The following is a 25,446-nucleotide window of genomic DNA, read 5'->3' on the forward strand; positions in this document are numbered from 1 at the left end:
CGGAGATGAATGGATGTAGATACCGGATGTCAAAATTAATCGGTCTATAGTTATAAATTGGCATTCGGCAAATTTTATTACCGATCTTATCCATCTTGTAATATTGATCACAAGACACATAATATATTTGATTGTAACTTTATAAAGAACTATTACTCGTATCAAGGATTTGAATATTATGGAAAGTTCTGGAAGTTCTATATTCACAAATTAATTTATTTATAGCTCCCTCCTTAAAAGTACCTGTGTAAAATAATCAATGTTGTGAATCATCATCATACGATATTATAAAAATAATTTTCTTTTTATATACTAATTAAAGATCAAATTTCTTTATAAATACGATCTCAAAAATATCTAGTCGAATTTCAATTTTTTTTAAAAAAAATTGAAAAATAATAGATAATTTTATTTCCTATTTCGTAAAAAATGACTATTACAGTTTTTGGATACTCTGCATCTACTTATAGTCTTGTAATATTCCATATTCTTAAAGAATTAGGATTATCTTATGAAGTCGTTCAACCAAGTAGTTTCGAAGAAATTAAATCTCCAGATTATTTAGCTACCAAACATCCTTTGTAAGAGAATCTTTTTTTTAAAAAAACTTTTTGAAGTTACGTGCGTTATAGAAACATTCCGAGTTACTGACTTGAACTTTCCTTCCTTTTTTTTAATAGTGGAAGAATTCCTTCTCTCAGCGATGACGGATTCCATATTTACGAATCTCGTGCAATAGCTCGTTATTTGATAAATAAATATCAAGGAACCAAAACTTCTACCGTTCTTATTCCTTCTGATGTACAAAAAGCCGCTTTGGTAGATCAATTCATTTCAGTAGAAACTTCTTATTACACTCAACATTTAGGTAAATTGATTTATCAATTAATATTCAAGAAACGTCATGGTGGTGAACCTGATCTTAAAGCTGTTAACGAGGCTCGCGAAGAACTTGTGAAGACTTTAGACGTTTATGAAAAGTTATTGGAGGGTAAAGACTATTTAACCGGGGAATTTACTTTAGCTGATCTTCTTCATATTCCTGCTACTTTTTATGCTATTAACGTTGCTGGTGAAGGTGATTTATGGAGCAAACGTCCTAATGTTTCTAGATGGTGGAAGAACATTAGTGAACGTGAATGCTGGAAAACACTATCAGTGAATATAAATTAGCGTAATATACATATTTTTATTACTGATAAATTGTGATATTGTTTATTCTTCATTTATGTATATTATACTCTATTTTATAAGCTGTAAGCAATAGAGTATGTTAATGTATCTTTACTTCAAATAAATAATTTTTAACCGATACAAGAAAATCCTATAATTCTATAATTTGTAATGTATGTAATATTGTATTTAAAGTTTTCGGACTTTATTGCTTATTTGCGTAATATTGAAAGTATGATCTGCATTTAGCCGTACGATAATTTTGTCTAAATTTAGTTAATAAATAATTTAACTACCAACGCACAATCGACATACGGGCATTTGACAAAATTTTTACCGATTCTCGGAAGCAAAATTTTTCCGGGTGGTTTTGATATGATTATGTAATATTGATCATAAGACACATTTGTTACATGATCGTAACTTTATAAGGCATTTTAAGACTGTATAATATTGATTATGGAATTTCTAGAAGTTCTAGTAATTTGTTTAATGGTGTAAGATAATCATAACGAGATTGATTTCAAATCAAAAAATAATTTTACTTTAAGCCGAATTTATACTAATTGAAGAATTAAAATTTCTTTTATAAATACGATCTCAAAATACATTGTCAAATTTTAATTAATTAATTTTAAATTATTTTTCTTTTTTTCGTAAAAAATGACTATTACAGTTCATGGACATTCCGCATCTGATTCTAGTCATTTAGTACTCCACGTTCTTAAAGAATTAGGATTATCTTATGAATTCGTTCAGCCAAATAGTTTTGAAGAAATTAAAACTCCAGAGTATTTAGCTACCAAACATCCTTTGTAAGTGAAAAATATTTTTTTTTATTCTTTAAGGTTTACGTGCGTTATAGAAACATCACGAGTTACTGATTTGAACTTTCTTTCTTTACTTTAATAGCGGGAGAATTCCTTCTCTCAGCGATGACGGATTCCATATTTACGAATCTCGTGCAATAGCTCGTTATTTGATAAATAAATATCAAGGAACCAAAACTTCTACCGTTCTTATTCCTTCTGATGTACAAAAAGCCGCTTTGGTAGAACAATTTATTTCAGTAGAGACCTCTTATTATTCTCAACCTTTAGGCGATTTGGTTTATCAATTAATATTCAAGAAACTTCATGGTGGTGAACCTGATCTTAAAATCGCTAACGAAGCTCGCGAAGAACTTAAGAAGACTTTAGATGTTTATGAAAAATTATTGGAGGGTAAAGACTATTTAACCGGAGAATTTACTTTAGCTGATCTTCTTCATATTCCTGCTACTTTTTATGCTATTAACGTTGCTGATGAAGGTGAATTATGGAATAAACATCCTAATGTTTCTAGATGGTGGAAGAACATTAGTGAACGTGAATGTTGGAAAAATATTGTCACTGAATATAAATTATTAGAACCGATATAATATTTTTTTTAAAAAAAATTTGATAAGTAGCTTATTCTTGTGTAGATTATACCGAGTAAGCAATAGCGCAATATATTTCTTATATTTCAAATAAATTTATATTATTATTAGACTTATCACAACTATATGAATTGTATTATGCCGATTGTTTCATCTGATATTCGTCATTATCCAATGAAGTATTACTGAATTTACCTTAATATGGATAATTGACACACGGGCATTTGGCAAAATTTGTTACCGATTCTCGGAAGCAAATTTTTCCGGGTGTCTTGATGTGATTATGTAATATTGATCACAAGAATTTCTTTATAAATACGATCTCCAAACGGATTTTAATTTTTAAGGCTTTCTAGCAAAAAAATGACTATTACAGTTTTCGGTCACCCTGCATCTACCTGTACCCTTGTAGTATTACATAGTCTTAAAGAATTAGGATTATCTTATGAAGTCGTTCAACCAAGTAGTTTCGAAGAAATTAAAACTCCAGAATATATAGCTACCAAACATCCTTTGTGAGTGGAATAAAATTTTTTTATTTCTTTTAAGTGCGTTATAGAAACATCACAAGTTACTGATTTGAATTTTCCTTCTTTTTTTTAATAGCGGAAGAATTCCTTCTCTCAGCGATGACGGATTCCATATTTACGAATCTCGTGCAATAATTCGTTATTTGATAAATAAATATCAAGGAACCAAAACTTCTACCATCCTTATTCCTTCTGACGTACATAAAGCCGCTTTGGTAGATCAATTTATTTCTGTAGAAACCTCTTATTATAGTCCACATTTAAGTAAATTGGTCTATCAATTAGTATTCAAGAAACATCATGGTGGTGAACCTGATCTTAAAATTGTTAACGAAGCTCGTGATGAAATTGGTAAAACTTTAGATGTTTATGAAAAATTATTGGAGGGTAAAGATTATTTAACTGGGGAATTTTCTTTAGCTGATCTTCTTCATATTCCTTATGCTTTTTATGTTTTTAAAATCGGTGAAGGTGATTTATGGAATAAACGTCCTAATGTTTCTAGATGGTGGAAGAACCTTAGCGAACGTGAATGTTGGAAAAATATTGTTACTGAATATAAATTATTGGAACTAGAACAGTAATAATATTTTTTTTTTTAAAAAAAAAAATTTTTTTGATAAGTAGCTTATTCTTGTGTAGATTATACTGTGTAAGCAATTGCGTATTTTAATCAAATAAATTTAATTTTTAAATAACTCTATATCGCATGATCGATATTCCCAAAGTATTATTAATAATCTACGTCAATTCGACATTTTAGAATTTACCTTATAATCCCCTGTACCTTCATGAAAATTGCGAGTGATTAGCTGAGTTTATACTCATATAGATAGCCAGAAAATTTCTAATTTTTAGTTTAAAATAGTTAATCACATGTTAAATTTAATGAGTAACACGCTCTAGGGGATTACCCATTTATTTCCTGGGAAGGGAAACCCTATTATTTCCAACTCCCCATGAAATAAATAATATATAACCACCGCCAACGCATAATCGAGTTGTCGCCAAAATTTGCTATTGAAGAAATTTTGTGATTTGGGTGACCATGTGACTTGATATTAACAGTTAAGTTATAAGGCGTAATTAATTAATTTGGGAACAAGTTTACAAGTCATATCGTAACCGGAATAGAGAATAGTCCATACAATAAAGTATTTATTTTAGATATATTTTTTTTGATAGTCTATGTATTATGCTATATTGGTCACAGGACCGAATGATTGGATGAAAATGGGTCACGTAGTGGCCATTTTTACCAATCAATGAAGGGCCCTGTGACCACATTCAAATAAAAAGTTGATCATGCATTAATTATAACATATTTAACACTAATTTTTAATCTACTTTATAAGCTTTATTTAAATTTTCCTATAAAATATTCATTACACCATATTTTTTTACTCCACTTTATTATATCAATCATGACTATGAAAACCTGCATTGGGCTGAACGATAAGAAATACTTATTTTGTTTGAGAATTTTTTAATCCAATAACTTACCTTTCAGACCGGAAACCGGACGAATGGATAAATTATCCAAATCCATATAAATTATCCAAATCTAGATAAAAAAAAAGGCATACTGCATAAAATAATTAAAATAATTACGCAATGCTGTATATCATAAAAAATTGCTTTTTCTTTTGGATCGGAAATTACATACTAATTAAAATACCAAATTTCTTTATAAATACAATCTCGAAAGTACCTTATCGAATTTCAATTAAATATTTTTCTTTTTTTAATTGAAAAAAAAATTTCTTTTCTCTTTTTTTCCTCGTAAAAAAAACTCGTAATGACTATTACAGTTTACGGACACTCCGCATCTACTTTTACTAGTGCAATATTCCATACTCTTAAAGAATTAGGATTACCTTATGAATACAAGCAAAAAAATTCCGAAGACATTAAATCTCCAGAATATATAGCTACCAAACATCCTTTGTAAGTGAAAAGAATTTTTTCTTTCTCTGAAATTATATGCGTCGCAAAATATTAAGAGTTACTGATTTGATCTTTCCCTCTTTTTTTTAATAGCGGAAGAGTTCCTTTTCTCGACGATGACGGATTCCAAATTTACGAATCTCGTGCAATAGCTCGTTATTTGGTAAATAAATATCAAGGAACCAAAACTTCCACCGTTCTTATTCCTTCTGATGTACATAAAGCCGCTTTGGTAGAACAATTTATTTCAGTAGAGACTTCTTATTATACTCATCCTCTTATTAAAATGCTTTCGCAATTAATCTTGGCGAAAAGTCAAGGCAAAGAACCTGATCTTAAAATTGTTAACGAAAATCGCGAAGACTTTAGATATTTATGAAAAATTATTGGAGGGTAAAGATTATTTAGCTGGAGAATTTTCTTTAGCTGATCTTCTTCATATTCCTTATACTTTTTATGCTATTAATATTGCTGGTGAAAGTGAATTATGGATAAACGCCCTAACGTTCTTAGGTGGTGGAAGAATATTGGTGAACGTGAATGTTGGAAAAATATTGTCACTGAATATAAACTAGATGATGTTGTTTAAAATATTTGGTTGTAATGTATTTTAAGTTGTAAGGAATAGGCTAGTACCGGGACGATGATTTTATGATGCAATAAATTATCAATTGTGTATACAATAAAAGCAAAATATGCATTTTTAAGTACATATGATTTTTACAATTATGCGCAAATTACGCGCCAAAATCTGAAATTATGTAAAATTATGCACAGTTTATTATAGTAAAAAACTCATCAAAATTTTATTTAAAAAGTTGATTTTAAATCCTACCACCATTAAAATACATCATACTTAACCTTTTAAGAGAATCTTTAGAAAGATTTTTAAATTTGTTATAAGCCACTTCAAATGTCATTCGGAAAATAGCATAAAATTCATTTATATCAAACCGGCTGAGTAATTAAATTTTCCAAGAGTCTGTTGAATTCCTATAAGTTTCAACATAAGCAGTAAGATGCCGAAGTCATAACTCAACAAGTGGGAAAACTGGTTTCTTTAATTGTTGAAAAAAATCAAGATCTTGAATAAATTCGTTAGCAATTTCACTCACTTGACTCCAAACGTTGGATACTAAATGACTGAGCTTCAACATAGGCAATTGGATTCCTGCATATAAACAAGCCGTGGAGAAACGTGGGGATGATATACCTAATGATATACTAGCAAGTTTGGATATATAAACAAATTAGAAGAGTTATTTCAACATACGATCATATTATATAGCAGGTAAGGGTAATTATTTTTCAAAATAAAAATTTACGTACCTTGTATACAAGAAACCACTTAGAAGATAACGGTTCAGTTTCAGCAAGTATTATCACATGGAAAAAGCGGATCAAAATAATGGAAGAGGGATTTCGTGCACGTTACAAGAAGGACAGTAAGTTCATAAGAGAATATGCCAGTTACGTAAGCAGATTATGACAAGAAGAGAACCATGAATATGTAAGAAATACCGCCGTGATGTTATTTTTCCAGATGAAGAAGCATAACATTAGAATGGCGAGACACATGCTAATAAAAAATCCTTCTCGAGAGTGTTGAAAATTTATGCAAATTATACTACGAGTTATCAAAAGAACGACATTAGTAGGGCTATAGAGGATGCGGTCAAAACCGAGAATATTTGAAAAATCGTAACCTCCTCAAGCACATACTCATTGTCTATTGCTCCGATCCAATATAAATCCGGAGTAGAGATCAACAGCTCGGAATATTTTGCTGTGTACCCTTGTGCGACAAAATAGATGATCTGTGCAACAGCTGGGTATTTTTTCCGCAAATAAAATTTTTTACCCTTGTCCTCACATACGTTAGTCTGCACCAATAAAACTTCGCAAAAAATACTATATAAACCGAAAATGTCCATCACGTTACTCTGTCTCGTCAAAGGAACACACTCGCAAATGCTTTCCCTGTCCGCATAGATAAAAATAGTCTTGTTAATGAGTTAAAAAAAGTTATCAAGGCGGAAATCCCACAAACTTTCGCTAATGTAGACGTCAAAGACATTAAGCTATGGAAGGTGGAAATTCCTTTGAGTAATTTCTCACTCGAGGAGAATGAAGAGCTGTTGGCATAAATAATATTGGAGATTACTGGTCTGAGAAACCGCCTAAGAAGAATATTCACGTCATAGTCGAACCACTCGTGTCGACCACCACTTCAGCTTCGAACGAGATATTGGAATTAAAGGAACAACGTGCCTCATTACAGGCATTACTCAACATGGTATGTATTTTTTCCTTACCTGAAATAAACGAATTTTCCGAGATGGCCTGTCCCGAAAAAATTTTACTAACTCGGTTGTTGTTTTACAGCATTCGACGTTGCCGTTAGTCCGAAACGAACGAAGGCTTCAAGTGGACCGTAAACATCGATGACGCAGTCCTCGAAGGCCTCAAAGAGTATATTCGTGAAATGGATAAACCACCAGCACTTGAAAATGATGGAGCGGTGCTAAACTTCATAAGCAGCGGGGAGAGATATTCACCTCAGAACGATCAAAACCTCTGCAAAATGCTCCGGCTATTCGTAATAAATAACAGCTTCAAGTTTTTGAGACTCCTCAAAGCTCTTCAACGAATGGATCTTACCGAAAGTGTGTGAGCTCTATGGACTTAGTGATGATCCGAATCCTAGCATTGACGTGTATCCCGTTTTTCACTGTGGCTATGTCGACTTCAAAGATGAAAGTCTCAATCAGTTGTTAAGCATCTAATGGCCGAATCGGAACTTCGCCAAAAAACCACCCCACTTGATTTTGCGTATGAAGCAACGAAATCCATTTATTCATACTGTTATCTGGCCAGCGGGGTATCGTTCTACGAAAAAAATTTCAAAATTATACCGGAAAAACTCATCACAGGTCACAACGGGCAAGGAAATCTCGATTATGCAATAGAATGTCGTTCGATTAATAGGATCGTTGGTTTAGTCGAAGTTAAAAAGGATGACTTTAAGCAGGGATTCGCACAGATGGAATCATCATTAAACGCAAAGTGAATGAAATAGACGATTCTTACGGTTTGGACAAAGTATGAGATTGTGACGGATGCGGAAAATGATACTTTATGAAGTGTAGGCTAGATGAGCCATCGTTTAAGTTGTCAGAACCACCATTGTATGCAAAGATGAGAATTTACAGGCTAAGGTCCTCGGGTATATTGTATGGTTATTGGAGGAAGCACAGAAGCCGGTGGAAGCTTCACGAGGAATCGAGAGTAATAAAAAACATAGGTCATCGAGCAGTCTTGCGGAAAAATCCGACATTGTAGATAGTTCTTAGCGTAGTAAATCATCATATAATATGGACAAAGTCTTGATCATGTATTTTATTTTTCGCATGTATTACGGTCAACGTCTAATATGTATTTATTTTTTTTATCTCTGTATTAATAAAGTAAGTCTTTACATTCGCAATATAATTAAATAATTCCATCGTGAAAAAATATTACTATTTATGTCATCAGAGCTTGAATTATTGAGATAGCGCATCACTGAGCTTGAGGCAGAGAATGCTCAGAATATGGAGTTGGAGTGGAGGGCAGAACCGAAAATTTTAGACGTGATGGAGTGGCTTTTAAGTCTATAAACGAAGTAGAAAAATTAAGGCATGATATCGATGAGCTTTAAAAGAATCAGAATCTAAGAAAAATCGCAAATTCCAGACTAGATGCATCCAGAATTCTAAGGAAATTCTTAATGAAGAACCTATGATCAAATATCGGCATCTTTTTTGAATGGATTAGAGCTTGATGCCTTCTTCCAAAGATATCGAATTGCATGGGAAGTACAAGGTGCTCAGCATCTGTTTCATGGCACTAGCTGGTATAAGGATGTCAAAAAACTCGAAGACATTTTTAATCGTGATCAGCAAAAAAGATGCATATGCCAAAATAATAGAATTTTCCTTCTTAAGGCATGGTATGATGAAAAAGTGGAAATCGTTATTCCTAAAAGGATACAAAAATTAAGGAGTTCGTTAATCAAGCACCTTCAAAGTTCGATTTCCTATCATTAATAACTTATAATATGTGTAAATTTACGTTTAAATATCGCAAAGCTGCCACTGTCATACGTAATTCACTGCGCCTATACACAAATATGATGCAATACAGACGTAAAAATGTCCAAAGGTTGGATCTTTCTCTTGAGTGCGTACAAGTGGTTAGGAAATCTAAGAGGAAAATGGCAGAAAAAGTTGATTACGGAATTCGTGGTGCCCTTCAAGGAATGAGGGTACAGAAAAAAATGCTTGGACGAAATTCAACGACCATTTTTATGTAGAAAGGACGGAATAATGACTCCCTTCGGTCCTACGGGGAGGAAGGTAGAACTATACAAATTCCAATCGGTCATAATCATCACAATTTGGGATGCATGGAGTCTTCTTTGGACTTATGTCCGAGACGGGCTTCGAAAAAGATGATGTTAAAGGAATAAATAAATTATATAATGAGAAGCCTGGAACTGTTGGCGGAAAGCATAATGATTATACAGCCGGTTCAAATTCTGCGCCCATCAACGGTCAACGTGACATTTTCTCCGCATCAAATATTATCAAACCGGAAAGGAACAGTGATACGATGCATGTTTGGTGCAATTTGGGGAATTGTGCGGAGTCGGTACCCTTCGAAGCGATGCGTGGGAATCCCAACCCCTCAGAAAACATGTCGAACCTGTCGTCTTGTACACGCATACCCTCGCCTTACCCAGGAAGAAGAATTAGTTAGAATTGATAGCCAAAGAACCATGTTGCAAGTGCACGTATGTAATGGAAAAGATGCTTCACAACAGAGTTTCAATGATACTCCATATCAATATTAGTTGAAAAATTTAAGGACAAATCTCGAATTGCGAACTTTATTGGTTTTAAGGTTCTTGATAACGATCCAAAGGAACTAATATACTATATATCTTGTGTTGCTGAATATGGCTTTGATCACATAATTATTTTTGGAGAGACAGATTATGGAATGATATTTTTAGATTGCTATGGCGGGTTTTTCAGTTGGATGATGAGAGTCAATTTTTATGTCCACTTGGGGATTCTCCCGAAGAAGCGCAAAAATATTCAACTGATGGAGTTGAGTTAGAATGGAGTTGTACGCGAGTATATTAGGAAACCTCAATGTATGTACTGTATGCAAAAAATTATTATGACGGCATTGTGTATTGATTATGTTATTTTGACTAATTTTTATTTATACTTTCTTTCAGATGTATATCCTGAAGCGAAAAAATTTATAACAATCTACAATGACAATCAGTTTCTAAATACTGTATACATCATTCGATATCAATTCTGTAAACAACATCGATGACCAATCAGCAAGAACATTGGTGTACAACGAGATCAAATCCCTTCTCCCAAACATTAATGATGTAAATTTGCGTAAGAAAGCGTTCAGAGCTGAAAAATCTACGCACTATTTATGGGGATTGGAATAGATAGGATTCAAACTATCGTTTCGTTTATAACAATAACTTGCAGTATATTATTTTAAGCTGTGAGCCTGTGACTTGGACAAATATCACGTGAGGAGTTTGTGAACTGAGTTCACGAGCGTCCTTGTCTTTGAAAAAATTTCGCGATGTTATTTTTAAAAAAAGGGAGTGAAGAAAACAAATTTAACTCCTCAAAGTAATTTTTTTTTTGAGCGAAACAATTAATAATTTGTCATCTATTAGCTATTAGCCAGCAAACTTTATGTTGAATAAGAAAATTTTAATCGTATTTTACACACAAACAGTAATATATGTTGGAATAGATTCTCTTTATACATATTTTAATAATATTTTTTAAAAAAATTACATTTTATTGTTACAAAATACGCCCATAATTACATAAATAAATATAAATAAATAATTATTAAAATATTTCTATCTTTCAGAATAGTTTCATGAGTGTTCCTGCCAAAATAATCATAGGAAGAAATATTGTGCCAAGAGTCCAAAGAGGGGTTTGACCGGCCTCTGTTTTTCATTTAGTGTGTTCACTGGAAGGGAATGATTCCTGTAAAGAATCACGAATTATAACCCTGCATTAGTCTACTCGTCGACTCTAGTGATTAGATATAGAAAAAATTCGACATATTGATTCCATTACTTACATTATGTCTCTTTCCAAAAACAGTTCCAAAGATTCAAACACGTATTATATTATATTGGGAAGACAGATTCAAAGACTTCATTCTAGATTGCATGATAGGTTTTTTCTTAGGTTAAAGCGCTTTACTACAAGATACGGTGGTGAGCAAAAATAATTGGAATCGATGGATACGAAAAATGGCCATATTTTCACGCATTTCCTCCATTTTCTCTTTCCAAAAAATAATGCTCACCACTGTAATTGAACAACTGAATTCCAGGTTCTCTACTTCTTTTACAGATAAAGAATTCTACACATCAAAAACGAATTTCGAATTATTTCTTGACACAAGAATTTGTTGTAATTGGCATCCCTCTGAAGAAAGTGATACGGCTAATTGCAAGACTAGGAAAATAACAATAACATGATCATCTGTTCGAAAAATGTTGTGCCAGTCACCTTATCATTTGTTAACATCTATTATCAAAAGCAAAAGAGTTGGGAATTCATCAACATTCAGAATGTGATCAATGTAAACCCAGCGGATAAAAGTGTTTCGCCTCACTTATTCAGCTTAGATACGAAATTCCTAAAGATATTGTTATGTTACGAAGTAAAAAAAAGAATATGAGCAACAATATCGTTTCATCATCCCTAAGTGCCATTTTAATAATAAAGTCTACTATATATACGTGCTAAAATCTAAATCATTCCTTTCCGTTTTCTAATATACCAAAGGATCTATCTTTGAGAATCTTTCGGGCATGATTTTCATTGCTAATTCTATCATGAATCGACACACTCTTACTTTCATTTGTGATTACACATTGGAAATCTGTTTTGAATAAGGCAATGATGCTAAATTTCTATCCCATATGCCTGTTCATACCTGCGGCTAATATATGATATTTTTTTTCGATAACATTCAGTGAAACTGGGCAAAGACCACGAATTTCTTCCATTGTACTCTCTGGTATCATGAAAATAGAAGATAATTAAATCAGATGAGTTACGACATAATTTTTAAATTACGCGAAGTGTAACTACCTCTTGAGGTAATGAACGTTTTCACATCTTCGTTATCAACTTCTTCGTATCCTGAAGTAGAAAAAAGGATTAGTGATCCTCCAAAACTGGAAATATAATTTGATCCCTTGTCATCACATTGTTATAGTTCGTACTTGTGTTATGTATACGACAAAAAAGATCAAAGTAAAGTTGTAACTAGAACAAACTACCTCTTGATTCAGAAAGTCCATGCTTTTGATGTGGAGGAGTAAATAATTATTTGAATATTACTGTTGAGAGGAAGTGGCCGAGAAGTAGTAATCTATTTAGTTCGTTTGGCCATTACAGAGTAATATAAACAGACCAATTCAGAACAGATCGCAAAACGGCCATGGTCGGAAATTCAAATCTGTACTGTTTACAGTCAAACTTTTATATAATGATATGTCGGGACATATATGAAATTTTTAGAAAATATCATTATATCAAAGTTATACCGATATTTATATGTCCTCATATATAGCGGGAAAATAAAATTTTATCGGTATATCAAGTTTTTAATAGTATATCGGTATGTATATCGAGGTTAGACTGTATATTAAAACTGTGTTTCAACCAAGTTTGTATAAATTCGTAAGAACTTCATTTCCATTGCTATTTATACGAGTTAGCCTAGTATTTGCTGGCGTAGAAAACATAAGTGGACAAAACTCACCTCGTAGGCTTGCTTGGCTTATATTTTTTACTTCGGATGAATAAAAATTAGAATGCGAAAAAAAAAACGTGCATTTAAACGCAGTAAGGGCACGTGACTAAAAAATGGGATGTGCTCTAGAAATATACCGTACGACCAAAACAAGGTGGGCTGAAAAAAAGAATATATATTATAATGACTTCGAATAAACATTTTTCACTATAGTTTTTTTACCCTATTACTCATAGTTCCCCATGAAACGGACTGGTGCACCATTAACTGATAACGAAAAGTCGATGGTAATATCCATTTACAATTATTTTTCAGGGGTTAACTTTAAAACGGAGGACCATCAGAAGGTCAAATTACGCAAAGCAGGTTGCTGAGGCATTGGATATAGCTGAGAGTACAGTTGGAGTTGTGGTGGCGGACTGGAACAAATGTGGTGACAATACACTTACTTTTACGCCACATAAAACCCTAAATTGCAACCCGACGAAACATTTCAACAATTTTGCGTACAAAAATTCCAAATGCTAATTCAAATGTACAAAGAAAAGGTTCCATTTTCTTATGTTAACATTGCAGAACAATATGAACATGAAGTTAGTTTTAACCCTCCTTACCATTGCGAACTCTAACCTATTGAACCTATTGAAGCATTTGGTCAATTGTAAAGGCTGAAGTTGCGCGCTCAGGTCCACACTCAAACCTTTTATCTGTTAGGAATACACTTCTAAATGCATTTAAGGAAAAAATTTCTTCTAAAGTTATAGTTGGGCTTTGGAGAAGTGCACTTAAAAACGCTAAAGGATATTTTGAGTCCGAAGAATTTGACGCTTATAGTAGTTCCGATGATGATCACGTGATATTAATATCTATATGTAATTAAATAATAAAAAAATAAATTTTTTTATCAAACGTTATACTCCAGTCGTGTCTATATCTTAAAAATAAAAAATAAAAAATAAAAATTTTTTTATCAATGCAGGTGGATGGAAATGCTTCGGCTGATCCTCCACGGTTCTTTTTATATTTCGCACCAGGGTGGCGCTGTCTTCGGGCGGTTTGATTATAGCGTAGTTTAGATAGCGTTTGGCTTTTTTTTTAATTAGTTCTTGTCTATCTTTCTGTAATCTTGTTCACATGGATAATAAAAATAAAAAATAAAAAAATAAATTTTTTTATCAATGCTTTTTGCACCGGGCCATATTATTAATTAAGATTATTATTTTATCATAATTATTATTCATAAATTATTTTAATAATAAATCACGTATACATTTATAAGAACGTAACGTATAGCATTTATAAGAACGTAACGTATAGCATTTATAAGAACGTAACGTATACATTTATAAGAACGTAACGTATCCATATATAATAAAATAACGTATTTTGTTAGTCACATCTTTTCCAACAGAATAATATTTAGAGGCTGATCGATTGAATCGCCGGTGGCTTCATCGTAAATGTGTAAAAAAAGCTATAAATACGTGAACAAATTTGACAATTAATACTTCTGAAATAAGTAAATAAAATCAATCATGAATAAATTATTTACCATCACATTTCTCTTTGTCCTTTTCACTACTTCATTATCTAGTATAATTCCTCGACAATTAGATCCTTTCAAACCATGTGATATTACTAAAACTTATCCATTAACTATTACAACCCTTTCTTATTCTCCTAACCCAATCGTCGCTGGTGGAAATTTAATGCTCAAAATAGCAGGAACAACACAAGTAGAAGTTCAACAAAAATCAACCTTAAAAATTCAAATGACATACCTTCCTTCTAAAACTCTTGATTTTTGCGACCTAGTTGCCTCGTACATTCCTTGTCCTATTTCCGTTGGTAAATTTAATTATACCGCTAATATTAAAGTACCTAACATTAATGTGATTATTAAATCGCTGATAAATTATAGTACTATAACAGTTACTCATAATACAGAGTTGACATGTTTAGTACAAATTCTGTATATTTATAGAATTTGTAATCACATGATCTAATAAATCTGAACGACTGAACAGTGAATTTTTAGAAACGTCAGATTACTATTAGCACCATATAAAAAAAAATTTCTATGTACACTTAAAGATATAATATATTGTAATAAATTTGAATTTTGAAAGCCTGGATTTTAAAAATCCAAAATTTTTTGGTTACTTTGTGTACTCCATTGCGGGGTATCAGCAAAGTAAACCATTTTTGACCAAATTTGGTTTTTCCCCTTTCTATTAACTCGTTAATACATCGTCACGAATGGGTATACAGTGGTGTTACAAAATTAAAAAATTGGAAACCTTTAGTAATTTTTCTATAATTAAGCTTATAAAGCAAATTTATATTTTTTTGCATAAAATACTTTATATTGTTAAAAAAATTTGTTTATTCGTAATTTTCCCATTTATCTTTGATAAAATTTGAGAAATTTCTAGTGAATTTGCATCCATTTTTTAGTTTATGAATTTCATGTCAAATTTTTCTTTAAAATCAACAATTTGTAGTTAATTTTCTCAAAAAGCAAAAAAGCACTCAGTATTCAAGTTTATTTTGCATTTTAGTTTAAGTAAACTACACACATTTTTGTAATTCGAACCATTTACTAGCATTTTTTACTATATACCGAAATTGTGATAATTTGAAGAATAAAATTCTCATCATTTCATCATAAATGTTCTTTACTGCAAATTTTTGATATTTATTCTTTGGCGTTGTTCTTAATAATATTTGAGTATTTTAAATTAAATCCAGTCCACCAATGTTTTATAAATGTAATTTAATTTTCTGTTATATTTTTTGATTTGAAATAAATAATTATTGAAAAAGATAATGAAGTGTTTATAACTTCAAACGATATCAAAAATGTAGCTTGCTTATTATACAATGTAAATAAACATGCATTTTTATCATGTAATATGCGTATGTAGCAGAATAAATACGTACATCATAACAAAATATATATTCATCGTTACAGGATATATTTATCGTCACAAGATATATACATCCATCGTTACCTACAAATACATGAGGATATCGTTATCAAAATATATACGTATTGTAGGTGTCTGCAAAACACCTGATGTCGTAACTACAATAGTATAATGTATGCTTGAATTTATCTACAATACTATCATACTATCAATGAAGTTACCATGTTCTCTGTTTATATTTGTTTAACATGAGAATTTTTAATTCAGTAAATTAATTTTAGATCCGAGTTTAAAGAATTCAAAATATACTAAATTCTTTATAGCTTGACTTGAAGGTGTATTAAGACATAAATGATTTTCTTTAAAATTTTTCCTATTTATCGTTCACGTTATTTTTTTTTTCTTGAATAGCTGGTCGATCATCCTAACTCTCTAAAACGGGTGGATTCATATAAGAAAAATATACTGCGTAAAATAATAACTAAAATCAAAAGATAAAATTTTTTTTGACTGAATTTATATCCTAACTAAAGAAATTTCTTTATAAATACGATCTCAAAAATATCGTCCAAATCTAAAATTTATCTTTTCCTTTTTTTTTCGTATATAAGTATTAGTTACTGGAGGAAAATTCCTAAATACCAATTAGTAGCCAGGTGATAAAAAATGATAATTCAAGTTTTTAGATACACTACATCCGCTTACAGTCTTGTAATAATCTACGTCCTTAAAGAATTAGGATTATCTTACGAATTCATTCAACCAAGCAAGTAATTTCGAAGAAATAAAATCTCCAGAATATTTGGCTACCAAACATCCATTGTAGGCGATAAAATTTTTTTTTGAGAAACATCCTGATTTGAACTTTTCTTCTTTTTCTTTAATAGCGGAAGAATTCCTTCTCCCAACGATGATGGATTCTAAATTTACGAATCTTGTGTAATAGCCCGTTTAATATTTGATAAGTAACAAGTTATTCCTGTAATCCTGTGTACAAAGGTTGAACAATTCATTTCAGTAGAAACTTCTTATTATACTCAACTTCTGAGTAAATTTATTATGCAATTAATACATTTGAAACATCATGGTGGTAAACCTAATCTTAAAACTGTTAACGAAGCTCGTGAAGAACTTGATAAAACTATGAAAAATTATGGAGGATAAAGATTATTTAACTGGGGAATTTTCTTTAGCTGATCTTCATATTCCTTTACTTTTTATGCTATTAACATTGCTGGTGAAGTCCTAATGTTTTTAGGTAGAAGAACATTAGCGAACGTAAATGTTGGAAAAAATATTATCACTGAATAATATACGAAATTATTTTTTAAAAAAAATTGAGATAAATAGTTTTCTTCATTTATGTATATTTTACAAGCTGTAAGTGATGCGTATATTAATAAATATATTTCTTTTACATTATCTGTTATATAAAGGTTTGATATTGTCTCAAGTAGAGACTGGATCCGTTATCCGTTTGAATTTTCAGTAAAATTGTAATTTAAAGTTACAAATAAGTGTTTGAAGCGAAAAATTTTGGAATAAATATTCTTTGCGGAATTGATGTTTTAGTCATAAAATTTATTTCGATTTTATATATAGCAATAGATTCGCTATACACAAATTACACTTTGGATATCCGTTATCCTAAATCAATGCAAAATAAATTTTAATTATAGATCATTACTACATTTAAATCTGCGGGTCACTATCTTTAAATCTGAACGATCTTCAAAATTATTAATATCCGTTCAAACAAAGGATCCAACCTCTAGTCTCAAGTGATCATAATTGATCTTGTACAGGCAGTCAGTACCGATTCTCAGAAGCAAACTTTTGTTTAGTATGTATGATTATGTAATTTTGACATTGTTTTGCATGTTCAAAAACCTGATACATTTTTTCAGGGCCGGAATTAGACTGTGCCCAATAAGGTAATAGATTTCTACCCGGCAATAACTAAAAAGGAACACTTTACAAACCTTTTTATGGTTTTGGTACGAAATCTCGAAAATCATTTGAACGACTGACACAAGACCGACAACAAAATCTTGACAAGTCAAAATCCCGACAAATCATTATACCGACAAGTTGATTATCCTGGCAATTTTATAAAATTTACCACATATAAACTAAATATTACATATTGCAACAAATTATTTTATTAGAACATCATTAGATTTACAAAATTGTCGATATAATGACTTGTCGAGATTTTGGATTGTCGATATTTTGTTGTCGATCTTGTGTTAGTCGGTCGAGATTTTGATCGGATACCCTTTTTGGTTATACGTACTGTATGTATATTTAATACATATAAACTAGGAAACGGAGTCGAAGCGCTGTTTAAGGTTTTATTGTTGTATGTCGTCACATGTCAGATGGACAATCGGAATTCCGGATGGACATTCGTATACCTTGCGAGTCCTTCGGACTAATTGCTTATTTTATTTTAGCATGAGAATTTTAAACGACATTTTTTCAAAGGGTTTTGATCGGTCGGCTATTTCATTTTTATTTGTATACTTATTCTTTTTTTGAATGGCTAATCAATCATTCTCACTGTATTCTTCCCAACTTATGATTAATCTTTCCCAATCGATTTGTTTATGTCGGTAAATCTACAGCAGATCGGAACCGGGTGAATGAGAAATAGAAGAAGTACACTGCGTAAATGATATTATGGTTAGTTGATTTTTAAGATTTTAAGATACAATTTTTTTTTTTTCTGAACTCAGATTCATTTTCCAATTAGGATAATTAGGATCAAATTTATTATAAATACGACCTCAAAAATATTTCATCGAATTTTTTTTTTTAAAAAAAAAATTGATAAATATAGTACTAATAAACTTTTCTTTCGTAAAATCAACTCGTAAAAAATGACTATCCAACTTTACGGATTCTCTACATATGCTCAAAGTCTTGTAATAATTCATGTCCTTAAGGAATTAGGATTATCTTATGAAGTCATTCAACCAGCTAGTCTTGAAGAAATGAAATCTCCAGAATATTTAGCTACTAAGCATCCTTTGTAAGTGAAAAAAACATTTCTCTGAAGAGCGTTAATATATATAAATATATATACGTATTAGAACATCACGAGTTACTGATTTGAGCTTTCCTTCTCTCTCTCTCTTTTTTTTTTCTTTAACAGCGGGAAAATGCCTATTCTCAACGATGACGGATTCCAAATTTACGAAACTCGTGCAATAGTTCGTTATTTGGTACATAAATATCAAGGAACCAAAACTTCTAACGTTCTTATTCCTTCTGATGTACAAAAAGCCGCTTTGGTAGAACAATTCATTTCTGTAGAGGCCAATTATTATAATCAACCTCTAGCTAAAATGCTTACGCAATTAATATTAGCGAAAAAACTAGGCAATGAACCTGATCTTAAAATTGTCAACGAAGCTCGCGAAGAACTTGATAAAAATTTAGATGTTTATGAAAAATTATTGGAGGGTAAAGATTATTTAACTGGGGAATTTTCTTTAGTCGATTTTCTTCATATTCCTTCCACTTATTATGCTTTTAAAGCCGGTGAAGGTGAATTATGGAATAAACGTCCTAATGTTTCTAGATGGTGGAAGAACATTAGTGAACGTGAAAGTTGGAAAAGTATTGTCACTGAATATAAACTAGATGAAGTTGTTTAATCCGTTTGGTTATAATGTTGTATATCTAGTATGGCAATTATAATAGTTATTTAAACATTCAATCAATCTTATACGAACAAATTTTGTTACAATTGAAATAAAACACTCTGATGTCGTAACTACAATAATATAAATAAAATTTTGTATGCTTTAAATTTATCTATAATACTACCAAGTTAATGTTCTCACATTCATCATTATTTATTGCATATATTTGTTTAGCATGAGAATTTTTAATTCAGTAAATTAATTTTAGATCCGAGTTTAAAGAATTCAAAACATAATACACCTTTTTTCAAGCTAAGCTATACAGTAAATAATTTAGTAAGACATAAATGACTTTCTTTAAAATGTTTAGTCGGACATCCTATTTAACGTTCGTTATTAGTTTTTTTTTCTTGAATAGCTGGTCGATCATCCTAACTAAAAAATATGTTATCTTTAGAATGGGTGAGTTTAGATAAGAAAAATATAAGAAAAATTAAGTGAACATCGGTGACGAAGTCATGTGATATAACGGGAAGATCAATGTTCGAAATGTTTTTTTGCTTTACATAAAATAAATAAATCTCATATGGCGTATATGAGTATATGACGTATATTGAATATTTTAAACATTTTTAGTTTAGTATTTTTATGTATATATAGACGCATTTATTTTCGATGTAGACAGATACCAACAGATACCAACAGATAAATAACGTTTTGATAAATAAAAGTTTTACTAATAATTTGTTTGATTAATGGTAATTTATAGTTAAATTGCGTTTATTTATTTTTGCGTCAATTATCTTTATTTATATTTATTCGCATACATATACCTTCTGCTTACCATAATTAATTTTCGTTTATCTTAATAAACATTAAAGAACTGACTCTGACACTACGTAAAATAATAACTAAAATCAAAAGGCAAATCTTTTTAGAAAGATTATTTAACTGAGGAATTTTCTTTGGCTGATCTTCATCATATTCCTTTTGCTTTTTATGCTATTAGCATTGCTGGTGAAGTTGATTTATTGAATAAGCATCATAATGTTTCTAGATGGTTGAAGAACATTAGAGAACGTCAATATTAAAAAATATTGTCACTGAATATAAATTAGTATAATATACGAAAATTTTTTTAAAAAAAATTGAGATATAGTTTTCTTCATTTATGTATATTTTACAAGGTGTAAGTGATGTGTAAGTGATAGGTATATTAAGTAAATATATTTCTTTTACATTAAAGGTTTGATATTGATATCAAAATGACTATCGATGCATTATTGATCTTGTACAGGCAGTCGGTACTGATTCTCATGTATGTATGCTTAATAATTTTGACATTAGTTGCATTGTTCAAACCTGATAACATTCGATTGTTATTTTTTCAGGGCTGGAATTATAATTTCAGTCTGTGTCCAATAAGGTAATAGATTTCCACCCGGCAATAACTAAAAAAGGAAAACTTTACAGAATTTTTTTTTAGTTTAAACGGCTATACGTTTAAACTAGGAAACGATTAACTGTTTAAGGTTTTATTGTTGTACGTCGTCATGTGTCACAGTGCCGTCAGACAGATATTCGTATCACTTTGCGTAGTCTTTCGGACTAATCGCTTATTTTATTTTAGCATGAGATTAATTAATAAAAAAGATCTGTAATTTTTTTGGTGTATAAGTTTTAAACGACATTTTTTCATTTTTTTTCAAAGGGTTTTAATTGATAGGCTATTTCATCTTCGTTCACGACAGACAGTTAAGGATGCTTACCAAAACTATTTTTTCAAAATTTTAGTTTAGTCAAAATTCAATCCGAAACTATTTTTCATAATAAAAATTAATTGCCTAAACTGTTTTTATGCTTTTCCGAAACTAATTATAATTTAGAAAAGTTTCGGATTTACCAATTATTTCATTAAAAATAAAGTTTTTGAGTTTCGGATTTTTGAGTTTTATCGTTAAATGAGTTTCGGGCAGCAACACTTAGTTCACGTTGATATTTTTAATTCTTTTTTTGAAATGGCTAATCGAACATTCTCACTGGTATTCTTCCCAATTTATGATTAATCTTCCCAAATCTATTTGTTTATGTCGGTAAATCTTTATACCGGAAACCAGAAATAGTATACTGCGTAAAATGATATTAACAAATTTGGTTAGTTGATTTTCAAGATTTTAAGATACAAATTTTTTTTTTTTTTTTGAACTCAAATTCATTTTCCAATTAGAATCAAAATACGTAAAAAATGACTATTAAAATTTACGGATTTTCTGCATCTAGTAATAGTCTTGTAGTATTTCATGTCCTTAAAGAATTAGGATTACCTTATGAAGTCATTCAACCAGCTGGTCTTGAAGAAATTAAATCTTCAGATTATTTAGCTACCAAGCATCCTTTGTAAGTTAAAAAAACATTGGGCGTTATAGAAACATCACGAGTTACTGATTTGAGCTTTCCCTCTCTCTCTCTCTCTTTTTTTTTTAATAGCGGAAAAGTTCCTGTTCTCAACGATGACGGATTCCAAATATACGAATGTAGGGCAATAGCTCGTTATTTGATAAATAAATATCAGGGAACCAAGACTTCCACCATTCTTATTCCTTCTGATGTACATAAAGCCGCTTTGGTAGAACAATTCATTTCTGTAGACACCTCTTATTATAATCCACCTATAAGTAAATTAACCGTGCAATTAGTATACTTTAAACGTATTGGTAATGAAGTTGATCTTAAAATTGTTAACGAAGCTCGCGAAGAACTTGAAAAAGTTTTAGATGTTTATGAAAAATTATTGGAGGGTAAAGATTATTTAACCGGAGAATTTACTTTAGCTGATCTTCTTCATATTCCTTATACTTATTATGCTATTAACGTTGCTGGTGAAGTTGATTTATTGAACAAACGTCCTAATGTTTCTAGATGGTGGAAGAACATTAGCGAACGTGAATGTTGGAAAAATGTTGTTACTGAATATTCAGTAAAATAATATACCCATAATTTGTTGAAAGTTTATTCCTCATTTACAGTATTGATTAATTGTTAATAATTAAGTTTTAAGTTTTTAATTTACATTACATTTTTGGAAGTTATTTATGGACTAATATCAGTTAATGATTGAGACCCAAATCGATGATAATCGGAAAACCACGCAAACTTACAAACGGAAGGGTAATCGCCAAAACTCTAAAATGAATTCAGAAATATTATTTAAAACTATTGTAATCCACGCTAATTTTTAATTAGAAAAGTAACGTATTTATATCTTTACTAAGTTATCAATGTATATAAAAAAAAACTAAAAAGTACGCACAGAACCACGCTTATTATAAATCACAAAGACCATTAAAGGCTACTTTAACTTGAAAGGATAATAACTACACTAAATTTATTTCTCCTGAAACAAAATACATTCCTAAACATTTAAAAGACTTTTAAATTAATATTTAACAAAATACAAGTACAGTATATTAAAAATATTTTATAAAATTGATTACCTGCAACTTTTCATATGTTCTCTTAGACATATCTTCTTCGAACAAGACAAAGAAGACTTCCCTCACTTTTTAAAAAAAAAAAATTTGTATTTAAGATAATTTTAAATATAAAATAAGTAAAAACAATATACTTACTTCTGTGATCAATTGAATTTAAATAATCGTTTTTGCCATTTTGGATTTCTAATAACTTCTCTTTGGTATGCTTTTTTTGTTCTTCAAAATTTTCTTTAGGGTTAAACATGTAATCACCACCAGTAATACAAAAAAATAGGACGCAACCTATTGCCCACCAATCTGCAGCTATAATTTGTTTTTCTGTACGTGTTTTTTTATTAAAAAGTTCTGGTGCATCTAAAAAGAAATGTAAATTTTTTAAAAACTTGTATAAAAAATATATATTTTTTAAAAAGAATATATATTTACAGTGATTTAAAGTACCACAATGATTGGTACTAGGACTTTTAGATATATTACGACATAAACCAAAATCCCCCAACTTCAGTTTTAAAGGAGTTTTACGCACAACAAAAATATTTTCGGCTTTTAAATCTCTATGTATTAATCCCGCCATGTGTAATTTCTATTAAAAAAAAAATGTTAATTTATAAGTTTCTTTAATAAATAATATTGATAATAAACCTACACACATGAACACAAGATACCAATTCTAATAAAAGAAGTTTTGCTTTTTTATAATTTAAACGCGCTTGATTTTTATATACAAGATCATACAAAGTTCCTCCCTTTATCCTGTATATAAATACAAATAATATAATAAGTAAATTTACAATATTACAAATAATGAAATAATATATAAATATTTACCATTCCATAAATAAAATATGTCTTTTTGAAAAACTATCATAATAACCATACTTTGCTTGGATCGCGATTCCCTTTTTAAATAAATAATAAAAAAAATTAGTATTTAATTAACGATAAAATTAATAAAAAATAACTTACAAGTTTTTCCAATTCCTTCATATAAATGTATTCATCTTTCAAAGAAACAGCTCCAAACTTGGCAGCTAATTTTTCCTTTTCATTTTGTTCATTTTGAACCAAAAAAACCTTTCCGAATCCTCCGCTATTAATTTTATCAGCATATGATTTATTAAGGAAAAAAAAATAATATTTGACACAAATATATTTATTTACCTTCCAAGTAATTTAATATACTTATATTTATGATCAAAACAAGTTTGTTCAATATTGGTAGGACTTTTATAAACTATTATTAAAATTTGATTAAATTATTAATTATATAATTCATATAAATCTTTAAATAAATTACCTGATTTGTTCTGTTGGTTATTTTCTTCATTTTCTTGATATTTGTTAATTTTAAATTTAGAAGTATATTTCACATATTTCTATAAGATCAGTAAAATAAAAATTATTATTTTACTAAAAATTAATTTATTATGATAACATATTAATTATTACTTGTAAGTTCCCACAACCACAATTGAGTATATGGACATCACGATATGTAACTAAAAAAATATCTGGTTTTAATTAAATAATTGAAATTTATATGAATTTAATTAATGTAAAATTTGAATTTTATTAACTTACATTTGACAAATTTATTTTTAAGTTTTAAACGAAATTCGACTCCGTCATTTAAATCAATGCTTTCTTCTAGTATGCATAATTTTCGTTGTTTATTTTCGGGGTTTTCTTTTTTCATGCCATCTTCACTGATTTAAAAATAAATCCATTATATAAATGAATTTTTTTTTAATGATGGCAATGTAGAAATATCAATGATCGAACCTTAAATTCAGCAGTTTTTTTCCATTATGATCCTTTAATAAATAAATAAAAGGTCACTATTCGTAAGTATACTGTAAATCTGTAATAAAAGAATTAGTTAGAATCAAAAAAAAATATTTAAAAAGCTTACATTTTGTATAATACAATGAATCTCATAATTGCTATCTTTCAAGTTAAGATACTAATTAAATAATTAGTATAATTAATTAGTAAAGATAAAGAAATTGTTATTATGTATTTTTGGTTTCTTTTTTTTTTCAAAATATTAATAAAATATGATTTGTTAACATACATTTCCATTAGTTTCTTTATTTCCTAGAATATGTTCTTTTTCAAAGAATTCAATAACTATAAAGGAAGAAATGAAACAACCCCAAATAGTTCCAAATTGTACAATATTAGGACTACTATTTTCCTTATCTATCATTTGCTCTTTGCAAGCAGTTTGATTTTTGGCAATATCATTAGTATATTTTGACATACTTTAAGTAAGAATCATACTTCAATACTTCAAGATGATGATGGCATCTGGTACATTTATAGTTTAAAGTGAGTAATGTAAAGTCAAATTGCAATTAAATTAATTACAATATTAGTATAATTTCATACATATTTACATTATGTAAAATAATAGATTAATTGACAAAC

At 29.9% G+C, this 25,446-nt stretch overlaps 10 protein-coding genes across 10 annotated transcripts; 9 read left to right on the top strand and 1 right to left on the bottom strand.

Moving 5' to 3' along the window:
- Positions 1-370: 370 nt before the first annotated feature.
- On the top strand, positions 371-1,328 carry OCT59_015361 (uncharacterized protein). The gene is made up of 2 exons (XM_025312701.2): positions 371-581; positions 681-1,328. The coding sequence occupies exons 1-2, from the start codon at positions 430-432 to the stop codon at positions 1,171-1,173; spliced, it is 645 nt and encodes a 214-aa protein (XP_025189061.1). The 5' UTR covers positions 371-429; the 3' UTR covers positions 1,174-1,328.
- A 465-nt stretch (positions 1,329-1,793) lies between these two features.
- OCT59_015362 (uncharacterized protein) lies at positions 1,794-2,719 on the top strand. Its single transcript, XM_025331033.2, has 2 exons — positions 1,794-1,988; positions 2,086-2,719. Exons 1-2 carry the CDS (start codon positions 1,837-1,839, stop codon positions 2,591-2,593), a joined length of 660 nt encoding a protein of 219 aa, XP_025189062.1. The 5' UTR covers positions 1,794-1,836; the 3' UTR covers positions 2,594-2,719.
- A 218-nt stretch (positions 2,720-2,937) lies between these two features.
- Positions 2,938-3,826, top strand: OCT59_015363 (uncharacterized protein). Its single transcript, XM_025312702.2, has 2 exons — positions 2,938-3,108; positions 3,200-3,826. The coding sequence occupies exons 1-2, from the start codon at positions 2,957-2,959 to the stop codon at positions 3,705-3,707; spliced, it is 660 nt and encodes a 219-aa protein (XP_025189063.1). The 5' UTR covers positions 2,938-2,956; the 3' UTR covers positions 3,708-3,826.
- A 1,095-nt stretch (positions 3,827-4,921) lies between these two features.
- Positions 4,922-5,449, top strand: OCT59_015364 (uncharacterized protein; the record flags this gene model as incomplete). The annotated part of the gene is made up of 2 exons (XM_066139953.1): positions 4,922-5,070; positions 5,164-5,449. The coding sequence occupies 2 exons, from the start codon at positions 4,922-4,924 to the stop codon at positions 5,447-5,449; spliced, it is 435 nt and encodes a 144-aa protein (XP_066002778.1).
- Positions 5,450-9,513: 4,064 nt separating this feature from the next.
- Positions 9,514-9,870, top strand: OCT59_015365 (uncharacterized protein; the record flags this gene model as incomplete). The annotated part of the gene is made up of 1 exon (XM_066139954.1): positions 9,514-9,870. One exon carries the CDS (start codon positions 9,514-9,516, stop codon positions 9,868-9,870), a length of 357 nt encoding a protein of 118 aa, XP_066002779.1.
- A 3,593-nt stretch (positions 9,871-13,463) lies between these two features.
- Positions 13,464-13,822, top strand: OCT59_015366 (uncharacterized protein; the record flags this gene model as incomplete). Its single annotated transcript, XM_066139955.1, has 2 exons — positions 13,464-13,535; positions 13,610-13,822. The coding sequence occupies 2 exons, from the start codon at positions 13,464-13,466 to the stop codon at positions 13,820-13,822; spliced, it is 285 nt and encodes a 94-aa protein (XP_066002780.1).
- A 632-nt stretch (positions 13,823-14,454) lies between these two features.
- On the top strand, positions 14,455-15,790 carry OCT59_015367 (uncharacterized protein). Its single transcript, XM_066139956.1, has one exon. It carries the CDS (start codon positions 14,478-14,480, stop codon positions 14,946-14,948), a length of 471 nt encoding a protein of 156 aa, XP_066002781.1. The 5' UTR covers positions 14,455-14,477; the 3' UTR covers positions 14,949-15,790.
- A 2,964-nt stretch (positions 15,791-18,754) lies between these two features.
- Positions 18,755-19,534, top strand: OCT59_015368 (uncharacterized protein; the record flags this gene model as incomplete). Its single annotated transcript, XM_025309813.1, has 2 exons — positions 18,755-18,906; positions 19,030-19,534. The coding sequence occupies 2 exons, from the start codon at positions 18,755-18,757 to the stop codon at positions 19,532-19,534; spliced, it is 657 nt and encodes a 218-aa protein (XP_025189068.1).
- A 2,233-nt stretch (positions 19,535-21,767) lies between these two features.
- OCT59_015369 (uncharacterized protein) lies at positions 21,768-22,528 on the top strand (the record flags this gene model as incomplete). Its single annotated transcript, XM_025308960.2, has 2 exons — positions 21,768-21,919; positions 22,010-22,528. 2 exons carry the CDS (start codon positions 21,768-21,770, stop codon positions 22,506-22,508), a joined length of 651 nt encoding a protein of 216 aa, XP_025189069.1. The 3' UTR covers positions 22,509-22,528.
- Positions 22,529-22,907: 379 nt separating this feature from the next.
- Positions 22,908-25,279, bottom strand: OCT59_015370 (uncharacterized protein; the record flags this gene model as incomplete). The annotated part of the gene is made up of 14 exons (XM_066139957.1): positions 22,908-22,934; positions 23,017-23,081; positions 23,152-23,370; positions 23,443-23,599; positions 23,682-23,769; positions 23,845-23,915; positions 23,983-24,106; positions 24,178-24,250; positions 24,314-24,392; positions 24,466-24,515; positions 24,598-24,722; positions 24,799-24,830; positions 24,929-24,979; positions 25,091-25,279. The coding sequence occupies 14 exons, from the start codon at positions 25,277-25,279 to the stop codon at positions 22,908-22,910; spliced, it is 1,350 nt and encodes a 449-aa protein (XP_066002782.1).
- Positions 25,280-25,446: the final 167 nt, after the last annotated feature.

Source organism: Rhizophagus irregularis, chromosome 23 (assembly GCF_026210795.1).
Source record: "Rhizophagus irregularis chromosome 23, complete sequence".
In the NCBI taxonomy this organism is placed as follows: domain Eukaryota; kingdom Fungi; phylum Glomeromycota; class Glomeromycetes; order Glomerales; family Glomeraceae; genus Rhizophagus; species Rhizophagus irregularis.